The 20,646-nt window shown below is 40.4% G+C and overlaps 1 protein-coding gene across 1 annotated transcript; it reads right to left on the bottom strand.

The window, feature by feature from the left end:
* Positions 1–3,203: 3,203 nt before the first annotated feature.
* On the bottom strand, positions 3,204–18,765 carry Gp6 (glycoprotein VI platelet). Its single transcript, XM_041654994.1, is given in 9 exon segments — positions 3,204–3,376; positions 3,876–3,924; positions 4,104–4,105; positions 4,912–4,962; positions 6,231–6,284; positions 10,985–11,272; positions 12,483–12,740; positions 12,835–12,870; positions 18,732–18,765. Coding segments are annotated over 9 exon segments (945 nt in total).
* Between the last annotated feature and the right edge of the window lie 1,881 nt (positions 18,766–20,646).

The raw sequence follows: 20,646 nt of genomic DNA on the forward strand, positions 1-20,646 counted from the left end.
AGAAAAACCTCCTTGCTTTTCCTTTCCTGCTTCTCCAACACCTCTCCATTCCTCCTGGTAGCAATGGAGGTTTCAGTGTGCCATACTGTATACCTCTTTGTCCCATCAGTTTTTACTGGCAAATGTTTATTGCAAAGAGTCACTGGTCAGGTTCAAGGCCTCTGGTTTCTGGTACACTGTTGTTACCCAGTTCCTGCAGTCAAGTCCCAAAGAAATCAAACAGAGGTCTACATTAACTATAAACTGATTGGCCCATTAGCTCAGGCTTCTTATTAACTCTTATAACTTATATTAGCCCATTATTCTTGTCTATGCTAGCCACATGGCTTGGTACCTTTTTCAGCAAGACAGTCACATCTTGCTTCTTCTGTAGCCAGCTCACAACTGCACACCAAGCTTTCCTCTGCCCAGAATTCTCATTGACCCACCTCTATTTCCTGTCTGGTTGTCCTGCCTATACTTCCTACCCGGCTACTGACCAATCAGAGTTTATTTAAAATATAATTGAAAGAATACAATTGTTCCACACAAGTACACCATCATCACTTGGTCTTCAAGGGAACTCCTCTGGGATATCCTGCTACAGCCATGAGTCTTGGAGATCTTGTGGGTATTATTCCACAGAAGCAGTCAATTCCTTCATCAGCTCCAGCAGGTACTAGGTACTAGATGGTATAGATGCTAAGGTGGGTCAACCCACAGCCCAGCTGTGGACTTCGATGGTAGCCAACATGGTCAATCTAGACCCCTGGGGCAACCTGCCTTAGGAGAGGGGGTAGAGACAGTTCCCCTATATACATGCCCTCAGGGTTGGTTCATCCTTGCTGTGATGATGGCTGGGGCCATATCTCCAGCATGCAGGGACCAACTCTATTGCTGTAGTGTCCAGTGAGAGGCAAGTCCAGCCTTCCCAGAGCCTGCAAGGGGCATAGCCATGTCAAAATGGCCCTCTGATTTCATCTTGCATGGTTCCTAAGACCTCCTGATGTGACACAGACAGCCACACAGACCCCAGCTGTAGCTGGACCACGGACCCAAACATGGCCCTCAGAAGCTGCTTGAGCCAGGTCAACTTCCTTCCTCTAGGTGGAGGGACTGGCTACTCAGGTGGGAATGACTGAAGCCCTAACTTTGGGCATCTATGAGACACAACACTTGTTTTTAAAACAAATCTTTTTTCAAAACTCTTTTAGAAGCTAATTTTTAAGGATTTTTCTGTCCTTAGTTCTCCTTACTAACAGAATATACCCCATAAAAGATGTGTTTTCATCAATTTATCTTATTATAAATATATAGATCAACCTACTTTAACAATTCTAGAGCAGAATGCCCTAATTCAGTGGTAGAATATGTGCCTAACATGTGGGATGTCTCAAGTTTCAACTAAAACACCACAAAATAAATATGCAAACAAGCCCAAAAGATTCCATATATATTTGTGTATATATATATATATCCACTAATAACTAGCCAGACACCCTTTCCATTGTCCCTAAGTGACACATACTATAATCTGAAGACTGAAAATACCAACAAAATAAAAGTTTCAGTTTCCAGGAAGGTACCAGCTATTAGCTGGATGTCAGGACTTGATAACAGCCAAGTGGTAAACATTTCCAATATAACCCCACAAAGAGAAAGATTTTTCTTTTAATATTTTTGGGTGTATAAGTCATATAATATAAATTATTCTCTTTCTAAATCAACATTTGACAAACATAAAGGAAAAATTCACATTTTATGAGGTATACATATGTACATTTAATAATATATCTTTTATGTTGACAACATTTAAAATCATTCTGTGCTCTTTTAATACGCAGTGCATTATGGTTGTCTGAGGTCACAAGACTGCATCTGTTTCAGAGACAGGGACTCATATTAGTGCAAGCTGGTCTTGAACTCAAGGGCTTCCTACCTCTCCTCTCAAGTACTAGGATTATAGACGCTCCCTACTTTGCTCAGCTGCCTTACTGGATTTTTTTAAGTGAACCATTTCATGGCTCTTAGCACACTGACAATGTGGGGAAACCATCACCTCTAATTCCAAAACAATGACACTAAAAATTTATTGTCCTAAACTCATCAAGTAGTAATCCCAGCATTCCCTTCCACTACCCTTCTCAGCTTCCAGAAATAATTATTTCCAGTCTCTCTGGATTTAACTATTCTAGCCTTTCAGATAAGGTTAGGACTCTTTCTAATATGAAGGGAGCCACAGACATGGTTTATTTTGTTGATGTTGTTGTTGTTGGAGGGAGTGTCTCCTGATGTATGGTTTTGATTTATATGGTTTCCATCACATGTGATCAATCTTAGGTTGAAAATATGAAGTGGAGAAATTCTAAAAATAGACAAATTATACTATTTAAATTGTGTGTAGCAGGATACACTCGCATGCCATCCTACACCATCACATTCCAGGATTAATCAAACTTTGGGAGGTGTATTCACTGCCTGGCTTCTCATGAGGATGTCATAGCCATATTGTTTAACAGATCAACTGTCACAGAGATCCTGATCACACACCTCTTATTTAATGGTCTCAGAATGTAGTAATATATATAGGAAAAACATGATGTGTACAGGATTTGGTACTTTTAGGTATCCATTTAGAGTCTTGAAATATATCTGCTATAAACAAAAGGAAATCATATAGATTATTATATATTAACAAAAAGTAACACGCTAGCCTACTTTCTGGAGAACAGGTTTCCATTCTAAAACGTAAAAGATTTATCCAACTGTGACTTAAGATGAGATTAGGGTAAAGACTAAATCTATGGACTACCATAGAGGAACACAGACTGCCAGAGAACACTGGATATATAAAGAATGGAATAGGTCAGTTGTATAAGATAGATAAATCAATCTAGAATCCATGTTAGATAAAGTTGAAGAAATGCCATTACAAAGGTCTATTATGAGGTCTACAATGTGCAAGATATAAAAAAGATAGACCTTCCCTAGATTTTCCCATAACATAACAAATTCTTAGAGCAAAGAAGACAGTGGCTCCACTGTTTGATTGAACACCAAGAAGGTGTATGGCCCTCCATCCTACCTTGTTAACTGAGTCATTCTCCATACACATTCTTTATAAAACCTCCCCATTTTTGATTATATCCATGTCTGAGGTTCTAATGGTGGTGTCCATGGTTATGAACATCTGATCAACCTCTATCCTACAAGTCATGTTATTTCTAGGCCAGTGGGAGGGGTGGGAGTGGTCTTTGCACAGCTCTGATTCTGGGTGATGGACGTTTCCTCCGACTGTGCCAATCCTCTGCCAGAAGCCCCACCAGGAATATTATAATCATGGCACCAAGGCATATCCGAACCAGATTCCCATTGCCATAGTGCTGGTGGGAAAACCCTAAACAAAAGAAGAAAGTTGAAAATGACTAAAAAGGCTCTTCTCCAGGACTAACTCCATATCCCTGATTGAGATTCTATTATCTTCCATCAGCTATGATGTTCATCACATTCCCATAGGGTCCCCATCCCCCATCAAGAGTCAGAAGTGAAGAAGCCCAGTTCTCTATCGAGTGATGTTCTCACCAATCCCTTCCTAGAATCCCAGTATGATCCCTCCTCAGACAATCAACACCTGGTTATATTGATGGCTTATAAGAGAAGAAAACTCTAAGAGAATAGGGAGAGTGGGAATGTCCTTACTTGACTATTGGGAAATTTTCACCCTTCCCATTTAACCTTCTTGATCATTTCTGAATTCTATATGCTAATATTCTACTTCCCTTGATGTTTTATGCACCAGGTCCTGAGATAATAGATCTATATATTCCATGTACAGGGAAAATCTCTTAATGAAGAGATGGGATACAAGTGAAGTGGGTATAGACAGGACCATTTACCAAATGGAGGACTTTACTCCTCTGGAGAGACAATGATATTCATAGACTTCTTCAAGAATGAAGAAAGGGCCGAGTATAAAGAAGTGGAAGCATTGCCGCTGTTGGATATAAACATGTGTTCTCATGTGCTTGTGAGGCAGAAGTTCGTGACATTTAACAAGAACATAAACCATAGAGTCAGGCTGCCCAGATTTGACTTCCCTGTACAGCACTTATTATATAAGGAACCTCTAAAAAGTATCTCAACATCTGTGAGTCGATTTTATCATCTATCAAGTGGAATCGATACTATAATACAATGGGTTGACTTATACATAATAGTACAGGTTCAGCATTGCTAATCTGGAAATCCAAAATATGAAATACTACAAAATTTTACATTTCCAAGCACTGACATGATGCCACAAGTGAGGAAAATACATACCTAATCTTCATAGGACAGATTGCAATCAAAACCCAGAGGAATTGGGGAGACAAAAGAGCATGATCATAACATACTGTATATACAATTTTTAGATAAAAAATTATTATGTAAAATCGCCTTTAGGCTATATATAATGTGTATATAAAATATAAATTTGGGCCTGGTGTGGTAGTGCTCATCTTTAATCCCAGCTCTTAAGAAGCAGAGGCCTATAAATCTGTGAATCTGGGGCCACCCTGGTCCACATAGCAACTTTGAAGCCAGTCAGGGTTACATAGTGGGCCTCTGCCACAAAAAAATTAAAAATATATATGGGGGTCAGAAAGATAACTCAGCTGGTTAAGTGCTTTGCCTAGCACACATTAAGCCCTGAGTTTCATAAGCAGCACCACATAAAAGGAGCGTAATGGCACATGCCTTTACTCCCAGGACTCAAGGGTTGAAAGCAAGAGAAACAGAAGTTCAAGGTCATCCTCTGCCAGATAGTGGGCTTAAGGTTAGACTAGCTACATAAAATTCTGTATCAAAGAAAAATGTCTATAGATTCTGCTGATGGGAAACAAAAACCCATCCTCATGCTCCTTTTGCATTAAGCTTTAAAAGGCTACTTACCAGCTGTAGATACCTTGGTTGAGGGTAAGGAAGAAGATCTCCTGGGGGATTCTAAGAGTTATAAGCAGGAATGTTATAAGGAAATAGAATAATAACCGTTCATCCCAAGTGGTCCCACTCTCCAGACCCCTTCTGAGATAACTGAGTTCTCTAAAGTTCTCTCAACTAACATGCATTGCCCTACTACTGAGATTACACAGCCATGGTTAGTACCCAAAGACTTCATAGAATTGGACCATATCTCAACAGATAGGCATTTAACTTGCTTCCACTTTGGGGCTGGTATAAATGATGCAGTTATAAGCATTCAAGTGTAAGTATTTGTGTGAACATAAGTGAAACTGTTTGAATGATAATGCTCCCTCCACAGATTCATATATTTGAATGTCTGTTCCCCATTTGAAGAAACTGGGAAAGTTTAACAGGTATGGATGGCCTCGTGGCTGGAGGTATATCACTTGGGGTGGGCTTTAAGGTTTCAAAAGCCCACACCTGTTTTCAGTTTCTCTCTCTCTCTCTCTCTCTCTCTCTCTCTCTCTCTCTCTCTCTCCTGTCTCCCACATACCTGTAGATCAAAATGCAAGCTCTCAGTTACAGTTGCAGCGCCATGCCTGCCTATCTATTGTCATGCTCCCCTACAATGTTGGTCATAGACTCACTCACCCCTTGAAACTGTAAGGCCAAGTTAACTCTTCTATAAGTTACCTTGGTCATGCTGTCTTATCATGGCAATAAAAAAAGTAACTAAAACAAATAAGTTTTCAAATTTTTTAGTACCACTCCAAGAATTTCAGAATCACTGGGTCACGGAATAATTCTATTTAACTTCTGAGAGACCATAAGACTAATTTTCAAATTATATGCTTTATTTGACAACCCCCCAGTACTGTAGAAGTATCTAAATCTTTCCAACACGTGTCTTGATTGCTTATCTGGTTTGTTTGTTGGTTGATTGGCTAGTTGTTTGTTTGGTTGGTTGTTGACTGTTTAGCTTGTTGGTTGATTGGTTGGTTGATAGGTTGATTATCTAGTTAGTTTGTGTTTGTATAGTTATAACCATCTTAGTGGGCACATGGAATGTGAATTGTATCTCTGTTTTACACAGGTGTCATAAAAGAACCAGTTATTAACCTCTTGTTCAGGATGTTCCTTCTATCCTAAGTCCATTATCTGTACATGAGATTGCCTATTGTTTAAACAAAAATGTTTCCTGAACCTATTAAGCCTGTGAGTATAAAACTCTTAGGATAGGGACTACATTTGAGGGCACCTTCATTATAGAACTTCTTTCCCCAGACACCAGAAACTACTGAACTCACCTGTTGTGGGAGATGGTACCTCTGTGAGTACCTGACTGGGAGTGGCAGAGGGTCCTGAGAAATCAGAAAAGAAGAGAAGCCAGTACCCTGTAAGTTTGTTAACTGTGAATTCTGAACAAACAATGAGACATTTCTGTGACTTGATTTTTCTCATGTAGCAAATGAGTATGAAGAAGCTCCCACTGCTGACTGATTGAAAAGCATGCTTGGCCTGTTCCCCTGGTACATTGTACAGTTGCTTTCTTACCTTTGTCTTCCATGGACCCTTGTCACCTATCCCCTCACTTGTCATTTGTCACTTGACTGGTACTTGTCCCCAGGAATTATATGTGGAGACATGAACCATGGGTAAAGTTTTGGAAATGCATTAGGAATCACAGGTGAGAGGGAGTATACAATGAGAGAGGAGGTAAACACTTAAAACAATATACAGTATTCTGATTATTTATTCATTGTATTTATTCATTCATACATTTTTTGTACTTGGAAGTGAACCTGGGTGCCTTGTGCAAGCTGAGTATGTGCCCTAGCAGAGATACATTCATTATTTTAAATCATATTTATAATCTATAACTATTCAGGATTTCAGTTCTTTAATAATGCTTTCTTGTCTTTATTCTATTGAAAAATCAAAACTGAAAAGTCAAAATGTAGACTGAAGGTGCAATGCAGTTGTAATAGCTTTCTTATGCACAAAGCCCTGTGCTCCATCCCCAGCACCACATAAACCAGACATAGTAGCTGAAGCCTGTAACTCAGTACTCAGAAGTTCAAGGTTATCCTCCACTACATAGTAAGTTCAAACCAGTCTGGGATACATAAGGTCATGAGTTTAAAACATAAAATTTTTAAAGGAGAAAAAAATAAAGTACTATAAAAATTAAAGCAAAAGTAAAAACTCAGCAATTTATGAATGTAAAATAATTCTTGCTATGTTGTTACATGTTCACTGATTTCTTGTTTAATTTTTTGAGAATTTCATACATAGGTTCTGTGTTTATATCATTTCCACCACCCCACACTTTCCTCTCTCCAGCTCACCTCATGTCTCCCCTACTCCATCTCAAATTCATGACCTCTTATTCATTATTGTGTGTATATAACATATAACCTAATGAGTACCTTTAATGTTGCTCATATGTACATATGTGTTTAGGGCTGTCTACTTGATATTGAATAACCTATCATGAGGTTTGTCCCCAGAGAAGACAAATTCTCCCTCTCTTAGGAGCCACTGATTACCTATACCTTGTCATCTAGTGGGGGGCCCTTGTGAGATTTCACTCAGTTGGCAATGTCAGCTGGAGCTGCCATTATGCTTGTTTTGATTGGGCAACCATATTGTCGAAATTTCATTGGTGCAGCTTCCATATCATGTCTAGAAGACCCTATGTCATATGAGTCACCCCGGTAATCTGTCTCATAATCTTTGATATATTTATATCTCTTTTTCTTGATGAACTAATCATTTTAACTCAGGCTTATTATTTCCATAGACAATAAAATTGCTAAAGAAGAAAATCTAATGATTAGTTGTGGTTTGGAGAATCAAAGAGGAAAAACCTTCAGATTTTACTTATACTATTATATTTTTAAAATAAGTGTATGATACCTTTTGTCTATCAACTTATCTAGATTGAGAGATACCTAAGAAACTAGGAACACACACCTCTAGGTGTGTCTATAAGAATATTTCCAGAGACAATTACATCAAAAAGCATCCTATAACTGGAGGTTTCTCTCCCACCTGCCAGTTCCTGAGACTTAATATTAATTACAAACTATTAGGCCTATTAGTTCAGACTTGTTATTAACTAGCTCTTACAACTTAAATTAACCCATAATTTTTATCTATGTTTGGCCACATGGTTGGTGGCTTGCTACCTTATATTTTACATGTCGTGCTTCCTTAGAGGCTGGTGTCTCTCAGACTCCGCCCTTCTTCTCACTGCCTCTCTGCTTGGATTTCCCACCTAGCTCTGTCCTGTCTTGCCATAGGCCAAAGCAGCTTTATTTATCAACCAACGAGAGTAACAGATATTCACAGCATACAGAGGAGTATCCCACATCAAGATCCAACACAACCAATGGATTAATCCACCGATGGATTCAAATTCTGAATGTGCTATTGGGTTGTGGGAGAATGTGAAGTCAGTCACTGAGGGTGTATGTCTTTGGAGAGTATAGCTTGACTTAGTCCCTTCCTATGATCATTTTCCTTCCTGGCTGCCACAAGCTCAATGACCTTGCTCTACTACATCTTTCTGCCTTGAAGTTCTTCTGCCTTACCATGACCCCAGGAATACGGGTGAAGCCTCTGACACTATAAACAAAAATAAATCGTTCTTCCTGTAAATTTTTTCAAGGCAACTTGACACAATGACAAAATGTAGAGAGCGGTATGGACCCAGGGCTTTTTCAGATGCCCTGAAGAAAGGACAAAAGTAACTTAGTTCTTTGTCCTTGCTCCGGACTGGGGGCCAGGACCTTAAAAGAGTCAAAGTTCTGGTTCCTAGAAACTTGGCCTTTCCCCACTGAGACAACTGGAGTTGTCAGTCATAAGGCCACTGTGTCTCGCTCTGGCATGATCTTGAGACACTGTGTTCCCCTTGTGTAACACTGCTTGGTCAGCCTCATGCTGACTTCGTCTCATTGCATGATAGCTTCTGCTCTCTCTGTCCCATTTCTCCCCTGACAATACTATCTAAGTGGGTTTCCTAAAAGGTTTGCTTGGCATAAGTCACAGCATGTACAAGACTTCCAGTCCCAAACTTTGTCTTCTTTATCTTCAGTCCTCTCTCTCAGGTTTTTGTCACCGAAGAGTGACCCTCTAGTCCAAATCAATTTAAGGCTAACAGACCCAAAGTGCTCCCAAAAAATAAACAAAAGGGATTTTGCCACTAAAATTTCAACAATGCATTTCATTTTATTTAATTTGATTTTTTTATATACCATAGACCTTTGTAACTTTTTGTTGTCCTTAACTGTTTCTTTATTATACTAGATTATGTAAGGCTATTTTGTGTATTTATATGAAAATGCATATGTATGTATATATGTATGTATATAATGTACTTTGAACAGATTTTCCCTGCCCTGTTTCCCTCCACTTTCTCATCCCTCCCATTAGTCCCCTTGCTTCTCCTAGATTAGTGGTTCTCAAACTTCCTAACGCTGTTACCCTTTAATACAGTTCCTCAAGTTGTGGTGACCCCCAACCATTATTTTCAGGGCTACTTCATAACTGTGATTTTGCTACTGTTCTGAATTGTAATGTGAATATGTAGGTTTTATGGTGGTCTTAGCAACCCTTGTGGAAGAGTCATTCAACCTCCATAAGGAATCATAACGCACAGGTTGAGAACCACTATCCTAGATAGTTTTGCTTCAGCTTTCCTGTTGTATGTAGAAATAAGATTTTTTTTATGTCAGAGTATCTTTATTTGCAAATGATATAATAGCACACATACATGACCCTAATATTCCACCATATAACTGCTACAACTGATAAATATTTTCAGCAATGTGGCTGAATACAAGAGTAACTAAAAAAATCAGTAGCTTTCTTATATACAAATGTCAAATTGTCTGAGGAAGAAATCAGGGAAACAATACCTTTCACAAAGGCCTCATATGCATATGATCCTCCAATCAATAGTTCCTCATCCTCTCTCCCATCATCCCAGGATAGGCAGGTTTATGAGTGTGAGCAGTTGAGCTGTATTGAGTACTGGCTCACTTGTGAGCATATGACCGCACACACTATATATACCATAGCTGCAGATAACTGTCACTTTCAGTAACAAGTAAGCAGAGATTCAGTAACTCTACCATTCTGAAGATATGGTCAGGCTTAAGTAAGTATATCCTAGTACAATTTCGTAGGGTACACTGGTGGAGATTTACACATCTGAAGCTCTCCACAGACTCCTACCAGACTAGGAAACCATACCTTATGTATCTATATAAAATCTATGACTCACAAACGAGAGAAAACATGTGACATCTGTCCTAATGGCTAAAAATTATCCCTTTGTTTAAGAACTACATTTAATATCTTTATTCATCCCTCTGTTGATGGCCATGTAAGTTGGTTGCATAACTTCACTGTTGCAAACAGGGTTACAATTAAGCAATGGTTTACAAGTGTCTCTGTGATACATGTTTAGCTGAGTTACACATGTTTAATTTGCTAAGGGAACTCCATATTGGTTTCCATAAGTGATTGGACTATTTTTCCATTCCCAGTGACCATTGATAACAGTCCACTTTTGTCCACATTCTCATCAGGATTTGTTGTTCATTTTATTGATGACCACCATTTTGATTGGGGTGAGCTGGAATCTTACAAATCTTAATATGCACTTCTCCTGTGCTAGTGATGTGAAGCACTCTTTCATGTTTATTAATACTTAATCACTTGAGAGGCGAATTTTTTTTTTCTGTATACTTTCCTCTGATCGGTTATATACCTTACCTGATGCAACTGTAACTGCAATAATTGACAGCTTTATTTTATAACGGTGAGACCTTTCACAGACTTGAGACCTTCACAATGCTAAAGCAATAAATTTACATTACAGTGAGCCAGCGAGAGTCTATTGTGATTTGTTACAGCAGCTGTAAGACACTCATACACCTCCAAAGCTGACTGGAGCTGGAGGCTCTCGTTGGCCAAACCTCTGACTCCCTCGAAATTTCCACAAGGGTTTACAAATACTAGAGAAAAGAATCTTGGATGTGGACCCACTTACCTGTAACCACAAGCACCAGGGGGTCACTGGGGGCTGACCACAAGTATGGAGATGAGCTGGAAAAGCTGTAACACCGGTAAATCCTGCTGTGAGCAGCAGTCACTTTGATGATGGAGAAATTAGCCCGGTGGTACCATCCCTCATGTTTCTTATAAAGCCCAGTATCCTGGTCTTTGTGTAGAGCAAATTGATCAAAACCATGTTTAGTCCGGCACTGCAGAGTCACGTTCCTGCCTGGAGGAACTGCTGAGCTCGGATAAGCTGAGAGGGAGGGCTTATCATAAACGCCTGGAAAGAGAGAAAACTGTGTTAAAGACAGGAAGCACGCGGAGGAGATGACTCTGTAGGTGCTTAAAACTCTGCAAATACAAGAACTGGGCCCAGTGCTTAGCTGAGGATCTCTGCACCTGCTTCCATTAGTCACTGGATGAAGATTCTATGATGATAATTAGGTTAGTTCTCAGTCTGATTACAGGGGAAGAGCAGTTAAGGCATCCTCTCTTGGGCAGTTTGCAGGGCCACTGGCAATGGAACCAGTATCTATCCCTAGTGCACGAACTGGCTTTTTGGAGCCCATTCCCTTTGGAGGAATGGCTTGCTCAGCCTAGATTCGGGGGTGGGGCCAGCTTCATTCTGCCTCAAGTGATGTGACAGACTTTGTTGGTTCCCCATGGGTTGCCTCACCCTCTCTGAGGAGAAGATGGGGAATGGGAAAAGGTAAGGTAAAGGGAGCAGGAGGAGGAGAGGGAGGGAACTGGAATTGGTATGTAAAATAAAAAAAGATTATTTTAAAAATAAAATTTAAAAACTCTGAGACTACATGACAATCTAGCTCAGGCCTACACAGAAGACTTAATGCACATGCCTTCTAAGACTCAAGAAACACTGAGGAAGAGGGAGCAGGAAAAAATTAAAAGCATGGAGAAGGTTTATAAAATATGATCTCACAGCAGCTATGAACACCTATACAAGATCAAGCCAGTATTTTAATATTGGAAGGGAGAGGGCCTTCCTAACTGAGGAGTTGCCAGCAGCTGACAGCTGTTGGGAGAAGGAAAATCTTTTCCAGGGATGTCCCCATACCCATGCAAAGATAGGCAGCTCTAACTAGACTTAGTGAGTTTTATTTTAAGGGGAAAACATGAAGTTGGGAAGGGATGTGTTAGGAGAAATGGCATAGTGTTGGAGGTGTGGCGTAGGCGATGGGCATGATTTATAGTTCATTGTTTGCAGGCATGAAATTATCCAAGAATGATTTTTTAATTTCTTGCATCACATTAAAATGTAACTTGTCTTGACTGATGACTATTCTGGAGACACCACCCCTATATTCACTGAATATACTAAGCAAGACCAAGACTCATTTGTCTCATTCTAATACTAGCACCAGGGAATTTAGGGGTTTACCATCTAGCACCCACATGCCTCACTTTCACCCTCTCCAAGTCCAGAACTGGAGCCACAAGACCAACAACACCCCATCCCTCCGTCCAGTTACCTGTAGCTATTAGCTCAAGGTGGTCGCTTGGGGGAGACCAGTGACTCCCATTCTGATATGAGCAGCGGTAGTGTCCCGCGTGGCTTGTTTGCATGCTCTTAATGAAGAGAAAGTTTTTATCTTCATATTTCTGAGATTTCAGTTTCTCCAGGCGATATAAATCCACAACCGGAGGCCCCTGGCACCTCAGAGTGACTGACTGCCCCAGGGCCACCAGGGAACTGGGCTCAGCCCAGAGTGAAGGCTTAGGGAATGGGCCTTGGGAGGGAAGCACAGCCTCTAGGTTAGCATGCAAGATCTCTTACTAGTTGAATCCTGGGGAGGCATGGGGGTACTGAGAAGATGTACTCACCACTCTGGGCTTGCATCGCTTGCAGTACACACAGCCCTGAGGAAAAGAACCAGAGACTAGAGACTCCCTTGAGTGGAGAGCTATGCATGTGCATTAACTTGTATCATAATTATCTTACATTTGTGTTGATGTACGCAACCTAGGCTGGCCTCAGACTTGGTCTGTAACAGAGGATGGTCTTGAATTTCTGATCCCACTGCCTCCATCCCTTGAGTGCTGGGATTGTAGGCATTCATACATCACCACACCTGGTTTTGTGTGGTACTGGGGATAGAACCCAGGCTTTCACCGATGCTAGGCAAGTCACTCAACTGACCTACATACCCAGATCATAATTGCTTTACTATTTCAGAAGACACTGCTGCATATCATTCAGCTGGAAAAGGCTGGCTCTCAAAACCAAATCCCAGTCAGAAGAGGAATGGTAAGCATGAAGTCCCAACAGTGAGTTACTGGCATTTGATAGCTACTAGGAGAGAGAGTTCGTTTTCTTTAAGGGTGTGCTACCGCCCCATAATTTGATTGTTATCCAGTGGAAGCCCACATACCCAAGACTACATGGACAGCACAAATTACTTGAAAGGTTTAAATTTAAAAATACACACACAAAGAAAAGTTGTGTGAATAGTGAAAAGTAGTGGATTGTGGGGGAAGTGAATGTGATCTAAACACATCACACAAAATTCTCAAGTAACTCATTCTTTGAAAGTTGAAGAAATGTTTGTGGTATCACTTATGTGAAGTGTTCAGAAAAGGTAAAGCAATAGGTGCAGACCAGCGCTTATGTTGGATGATAGAAGTGGGTCTGTGTTCAATAAGTACAGAGTTTCTTCAGGAGTGGAAAGAATGTCATGGAAGAAGACAGAAGTGCTGACTGCACCGTAACATCAAAGTACTAAATGTCACTAACAATATTTAATTAATTTTAGTCTAGCATACAAAATAATGGGTTACAGTGTGGCATCTTCATACATATACTATGTTCTCTTCACTCATTCACTTCCCTCCCACAGTCCTTCCTTCAGTCCCGCCCCCTCCCAGTTTCTTAATATGTAAATTCCATTGTCCTCTCTATTTTCCATATCCCTTAAGATCTCTTTCTACTCTCTCATGATCCTCTCTCTGGTTTTAAAACCTACATAACAATCACACACAGACACACTCACACACACACACACCACACACAAAATTTTAAATCTAAGTTCCCCATATGAGAGAAAACACTATATTGTAGCAATACTTTTTCATCAGACCACCAGTCTAAAAATAATGGCACAGAGATTTATTATTAATTAGAAATGCTTGGCCATTAGTTTAGGATTGTCCCACTAGCTCTTCTAACTTAAATTAACCTGCTTTTATTAACCTATGTTCTTTCACATGGCTTGGGCACCTCTATTCTGTTCCATATGTCCAACCTCTTCAGTATCTCCCTGTCCCTGGCATCTTGCTGTCATAATCCATGCACCTAGATTCCTCCTCCTCTTCCTCTCTCTCCCAGAAAATTCCACCTATCTTCTCTGTCCTAGCTATTGGCCATTCAACTCTTTATTACACAAATCACAGCAATGCATCTTCACACAGTGTACAAATATCCCACAACACCGTATTTTCACTCCTTTGTCTGAGTTATTTCACTTAACATAATTATGTATATTTTTAAAATAGAAAAAATTGAGTCAAGGAGCTGGAGAAATTGCTTAGAGGTTAAGAGCACTTGCTGCTCTTTCAAGGCGGCTAGGACTGGATCTCAGCACCACTGTGTAGTGGCTCACTTAAGTCCAGGGGATCCAAGACCCTCTCTTGGCTTCCATGAGTGCACATATATACATATGGATAAATATACATACATGAAAAGTAAAAAAAATAAATCTTAAAATATATTTTAAGTCAAAACAAGGATTTCTCCCCATCCTGTCTAGACTCATCCCATCATTCCCCCAATACACATGCTCTTGGCTCCTTTAGCTTTTCCTTTCCATATTTTCATATCTGTAAAAAATTTAACTCTACACATACTGTAAACAAATGTTGACTTCCTTGATGAAGACGGAGATTTGGATGTCTAGATTCACAGCCACCATCGTCCAGTTCTGTTTTGTAATCAGCCTACAGTATCTCACCCATGACCTCACATCTAGTAGTAAACAGATCCAAATGCTAACAGAAGAGTTTAGCAGGAAAGAAGATGCACTTGGAAACTCATAAAAGCAAAGAAAATGGAATGGTGGTTATAAGTGATGGGGTAGGGATTGGGGAAGATTGTAATCAGAGGAGGAGAAATTTCGGTCAGACAGACAAATTCAAGAGCTATATTGAACAGGGTAGTGACTACAATAACAACAATATTTCATGGAATATTATTCCACTCTAAAGAAAAATGTAATTAAAACATTTACAGGAAAATGGATGACTTAGAATACAAGGTATGAGGCATTTAATCAATAATATATGTGTATGTGTAAACAAATATATATGTGGGTACAATATAACATGAAGAAAAGAGAGGGAGAAAGGCTGAATATCGGGGAATGAGGAAGAACTGGATGCAGCTGATGGATATGAGTCAGGAAAGAGGATGTAAAGTCTGTTGTTTTTCCAGTTCTAATTCTGTCATGGATTTTTTTGTTTTGGGTGATCGATAAATGATGTGATGTTTAAGTAAAACTGACTCCCATAAGCCCATAGGGAGAGACACTATTAAAAAGTGTGGCCTTTTTTGGAAGAACTGTGTCACTGGGAGTGGGCTGTAAAGTTTCAGATGCTCAAGCCACACCCACTGTGGCATTCTCTTTCTGCTGCCTGAGGATCCAGATGTAGAACTCTCATGTCTGCCTGGACACCACCACGCTTCCTGCCATGATGATAATGGACTAAGTCTCTGAACTGTAAGCCCCCCCAGTTAAATGCTTTCCTTTATAAGAGTAGCCCTGGTCATGGTGTCTCTTCACAGAAATAAAACCCTAACCTAACGAAGACAAGAGCATAAAAATGTATTTGATTGTGAAAGTGTAAAATCCAATGTTGAGTTCCACAGCTTCTGTTCTGAATGTCTACACTAACTATACAGAAGTTCATTGAGTTGCGTAGTCTGTGTGTCTGGTTAATTTCTCTCTCTCTTTCTCTCTCTCTTTCTCTCTCTCTCTCTCTCTCTCTCTCTCTCTCTCTCTGTGTGTGTGTGTGTGTGTGTGTGTGTGTGTGTGTGTGTGTGTGTGTGTGTTAGGGGACTGTAACTTTTTATAATAAAATAATTTTCATACAGTATATTTTGATCATGTTTGCCCTCCACTAATTCCTCCAAAATCCTCCTCACCTCCCTGTGCTCTCAACTTTATGTTCTGTCTTGCTTTTTAAAAAAAAAAGTCAAACAAACAAACAAAAAGCAATTAGTCAAAAATAATACCAAAACAAAAGCCCACAAAACATGGGGTTCATATTTACTCCAGAGCATGAACCTACCCTGAAATATGGAGTATGATGTACCCAGTAAACACTCCATTAGAGAAAACTGATTTTCCCTTTGTCAGTGGACATCACTTATAAATAACTTCTTGATTGGAGTGGGACTCTGCCTGGCTTGACCCTGTCAGGTCTTGTGTGTGCTGCCACATGCTCTCTGTGTATGGTTCGTTTGTTATTAATAACATATTTTATGGTTAAGAGGAAGGTTTTTATTGTAGATGTGAGGGAGAGAGTACAGCCCAAACCATCTGGAAGCTTCCAGAGCAGGGAGAGGAAAGTAGTAGACTGAACATGACCAGTAAAATGAACTGGGCTGTGAGAAAAGAGACTGTGTGTTGAAAGGGACAGACCAGAGAGAGGATGAGAGAAGAAACCAAGAGATCACCAACAGGGCACGGGGCTGAAATGGAAGGGTTATATAGGGATGAGAACCTGGGAGCAAGTTAATAAGCTGGAGAAGGTTAGGGTAGAGAGCAGGATGAGAACAGCCAAATGCCAGCATGGACTCTGCAACAGGTATTTTCAGTGCTGAGAGATAGCAACACATAGTATTTTATTCTGAATTTTTTTAATGTTCTCATCATTTTAGAAATTAGAATATATGCGATCTTCTTGTAAGACTTCTAACAGGGGTAGCAGAGGCTGTCTCTGACTCTGTAGCCTGCTTTTGGCACCCATTCCTCCAACCAAATTGCCTCATTCAGCCTTAGTAGAAGAGGAGGTAACTAGTCTCACTGCAACTTGGTATACCATGGCTGACTGATATCCATGGGAGGTCCACCCATATCTGAAGAGAAACAGAGGAAGAGGAGTAGATGGGGGAGAGAAAGAGGAGTTGGGGGAGGAATTAGGAGGAGAAGAGGAAGGGGAAACTTTGGTTGGGATGTAAAAACAAAATAATAGATATCCTAAAAACAAAAATTAGCATATATGCAATGCATGTTAATTAGCTTAAGTTAGCTATTTTATATGTGGACATTTATCAAAACATCATTTTCTTTCACTGTAAATATATTTACCTTTTATGACAATGAAAAAAAGAACAGACAGGTCTCTCCTCCCACATACAAAAGGAAGAATATAAGCATTTTAAAGTGTGGAGATAGAGATAAATTAAATTTTAAAATAAGAGTGTGGCATGAGTATAAGGAAAGAAAGACCTGTGACTGAGCAAAGTCCAGAAACAGAGTCACATGCATGATATTTAAATTGTTATAAAACATATAAATTATTTTCATAAGCAGAATAAACCATCAAATTGGTCTTTCATGTTGGAAAAATAAATGTAGAGATAGCAGCAAAACTCCTTGGTTTATATTTGAATCCCTGCTATGTCACAAAGTGCTTATTAACCTTCTGAAGTTTTAGTTTATTTACTTATAAAGTGAGGTCAATTACTGTCCCTGCCTCATTCAGCTATTGGGCATTAATTGAGTTATATTTTTAAAAAAAACAAAGAGGGAAGGAGAAGGCATCACAGAATAATGTCTAACCCATAATAAGCATTGAATAAGTGTATTAAAGAGTGAGTGACAGATTGCTTGTATTCAGAGGATTCCTCTTATTCCCAAGAACTCAACAGTCCTCTGTCTACTCTACCTCTTTAGGTCATGAAGTTCTTCTAATAAAATAAGGAAGTAATGATGCAACCTGAAAGTACCAGCGTGGTAAAGAGTGGGCAAGAAAAACACATGCTCCACCGTGTGTCATTTGGCAAAGATTCTAATGTGCTCTGCTATCAAAGCACATATAGACAGATTAGAATTGTGAACTAGCCCAAATGTTATCAAGCCCACATGGGAACAAATAAATGTGAAATAAAGAGGAAAAAACAGAATGAGAAAGAAGAGGGGGAGAAAAGAAGCAAGTGAAAAAGAAAAGAGTTGTAAAGTTTTAAAAGGCAAGAAGAAAGAAAAGAAAGCTATGAAGAGGAAAGAAAAAAAGAGGGCCAATGAGGTGACTCAATAAGTAAGGATGCTTGCCACCAAAATGGATGGCCTGAGTTTGATTCCCCAAGACATAACATGATGGAAGGAAATAAGATACCCTCTAACCTCCACGGTACACAAGAACACACACACACACACACACACACACACACACACACACACCTGAATAAGCAAATAAATAAATGATTAATGAGTTTTAAGTGGATAGAGGAGGAGGAAGGGAGGAAAGAAAACAGCCCTAGTGTTGCTGGTATAAAGGTGGAAAGTGTGGCAAGGCCTGAAACACCTGTTCAAGTGTCCTGGCCAAGCCAAAGCAAATCAAAACAATTAACCCAAATGCATCACATCCCTGTTCTTCCTTCCAAGAAATGGAACCTCATAGCCTCCCATTCTTGTTTTGAGATTCACCACTGATAAGATGGTTTTCATTCCTTTGTACACAGAGACGGTTTCACAGTACTTCCCAGGTCAACCCTCAGGACTCACCAAGATAGAAGAAAGCAGGTAAGACTGGAGACATGGTTCTACAGTCTGGTCCTGAGCCATGTGGCCCAGCAGGGAAGTTGTAGATGCCTGAAACATAGGCACAGGATGTGATGGGGGCGAAGAATTCCCTCCTTCCTGATTCTACAAGCCCCGGCTTTCCTAATTGAGAGTCATCAAGACAGGGCCATCTCCTCAGTAGAATGACTTGCACGTTAGCTCTTGAAGCCACCACTTATCTCCTCTTGCCAGCTGTATGTCAGCCATCTGTCTGCCTGCAGGAACAAGATGCATGTCCTAGACTCCCATAAAATTCCTAGTAGTCACTGGGAAAAGGCTGGTCCAAACTTCATTTGTCTTACTTCATACTGTCTGGTTTAAAGGACACTCCAATTCCCCAAATTCTAGAGGGCTGGGCAGTATGACTCTCTTGGCCCAGCTTGAGCTATACTATAGAAGGTAGCTAGATAAAAGCCAGCATTCCTCAGGAACTTGTGAAACAGTTCCAGTCTTGCAAAAGGAGTCATCTCCCTTACCTCTGACACAGGGAGATATGGCTCTCTGCTGGTATGTGCCTATGGTTGCATATCAAAGCCCATGCTGGCCTCCAGACTCCTACAGTCAGTCCCTATTCATAAGTATAGTATACATTTCAAACGCCCCACACTGGCATCCTGGACCTTCCCACCTTCCCAGACTTCCCTTCTCCTGTATAGCCATTTCTTCTCTATATAACAGCAAGATTTCTCCCCAGCCCCCACTATTTCTTGGTATCTCTGCCATCTTCTGCTATTCCCACTTCCATAACCCTTGCCATGTCCAGTCTGTTTCTTTCCCTCTCTACTCTGGATATTCTCTATACTAGCTTACAATAAAAAACCTTCCCTCCTAATGGAGTGGCCATGTAGGTAGTTACTTTATTGTGTGATGTGGGAGTGATTTCTTATTAATAAAGAAACTGCCTAGACCCATTTGATAGGCCAACCCTTAGGTAGGCGGAGTAAAAAGAACGGAATGCTGGGAAAAAGAAGCTGAGTCAGGGAGTCGCCATGGTTCTCCCACTCCAGACAGACGCAGGTTAAGATCATTCCTGGTAAGCCAGCTCGTGGGCTACACAGGTAATGGTTGCTGATGGAGGGAAAGTCATCTTTCTTCAGTGGTTTGACCATTGTAGGTTGTCCATGTTTCAGGGGATGGCCCTGCAACTCTCTGTACATGGGCAGCACTAATTTGATTTAGGAGATTTGTGGGAGCCTAGGCAGTTTGGATGCTCACCTTACGAGACCTGGATAGAGGTGGGCAGTCCTTAGACTTCCCACAGGTCAGGGAACCCTGATTGCTCTTCGAGCAGATGAGGGAGGGGGACTTGATCGGGGAAGGGGGAGGGAAATGGGAAGCGGTTGCGGGGAGGAGGCAGAAATCCTTAATAAATAAATAAATTAAAAAAAAGAAGAGGAAAGGAAGAAGTGAAAGAGGAGGAGGAGAGAAAGTGGCTGAAGACATGACCATGATCAAGAGTACTTGCCGCTCTTCCAGTGGACCCAATTCACATCTAGACATCTACACTGGGTGGCTAACAACCACCTATAACTGTAGCTCTGTGGAATCTGACACCCTCCTATGGCCTCTGCAGATACCTGCACACATGTGGCATATGCACACATAAATTAAAAATAAATCTTAAGAAGAGAAGATGGAGAAAGGAGAAGCGTGAAGTTGGGAGGGCTGTGTGGTAGGGTTCTAGGAGAGGGGATAGATATGATCTAATATGTTGTATTCTTGTATGAAATTACTACAGAATATGTGATAAGAAACGAAAACCAGCAAATACTGTAAGGATGTGGTGGTGTTGGAGCCGGTGTGCCTGCTGGAGAGAGTACAATGTGGTGCAAGCTCTGTCGGAAAAGGTTTGCCTTGG

Source organism: Microtus oregoni, unplaced genomic scaffold (assembly GCF_018167655.1).
Source record: "Microtus oregoni isolate MIOR12 unplaced genomic scaffold, Mior012 000006F_ref0000085, whole genome shotgun sequence".
Classification (NCBI taxonomy): Eukaryota; Metazoa; Chordata; class Mammalia; order Rodentia; family Cricetidae; genus Microtus; species Microtus oregoni.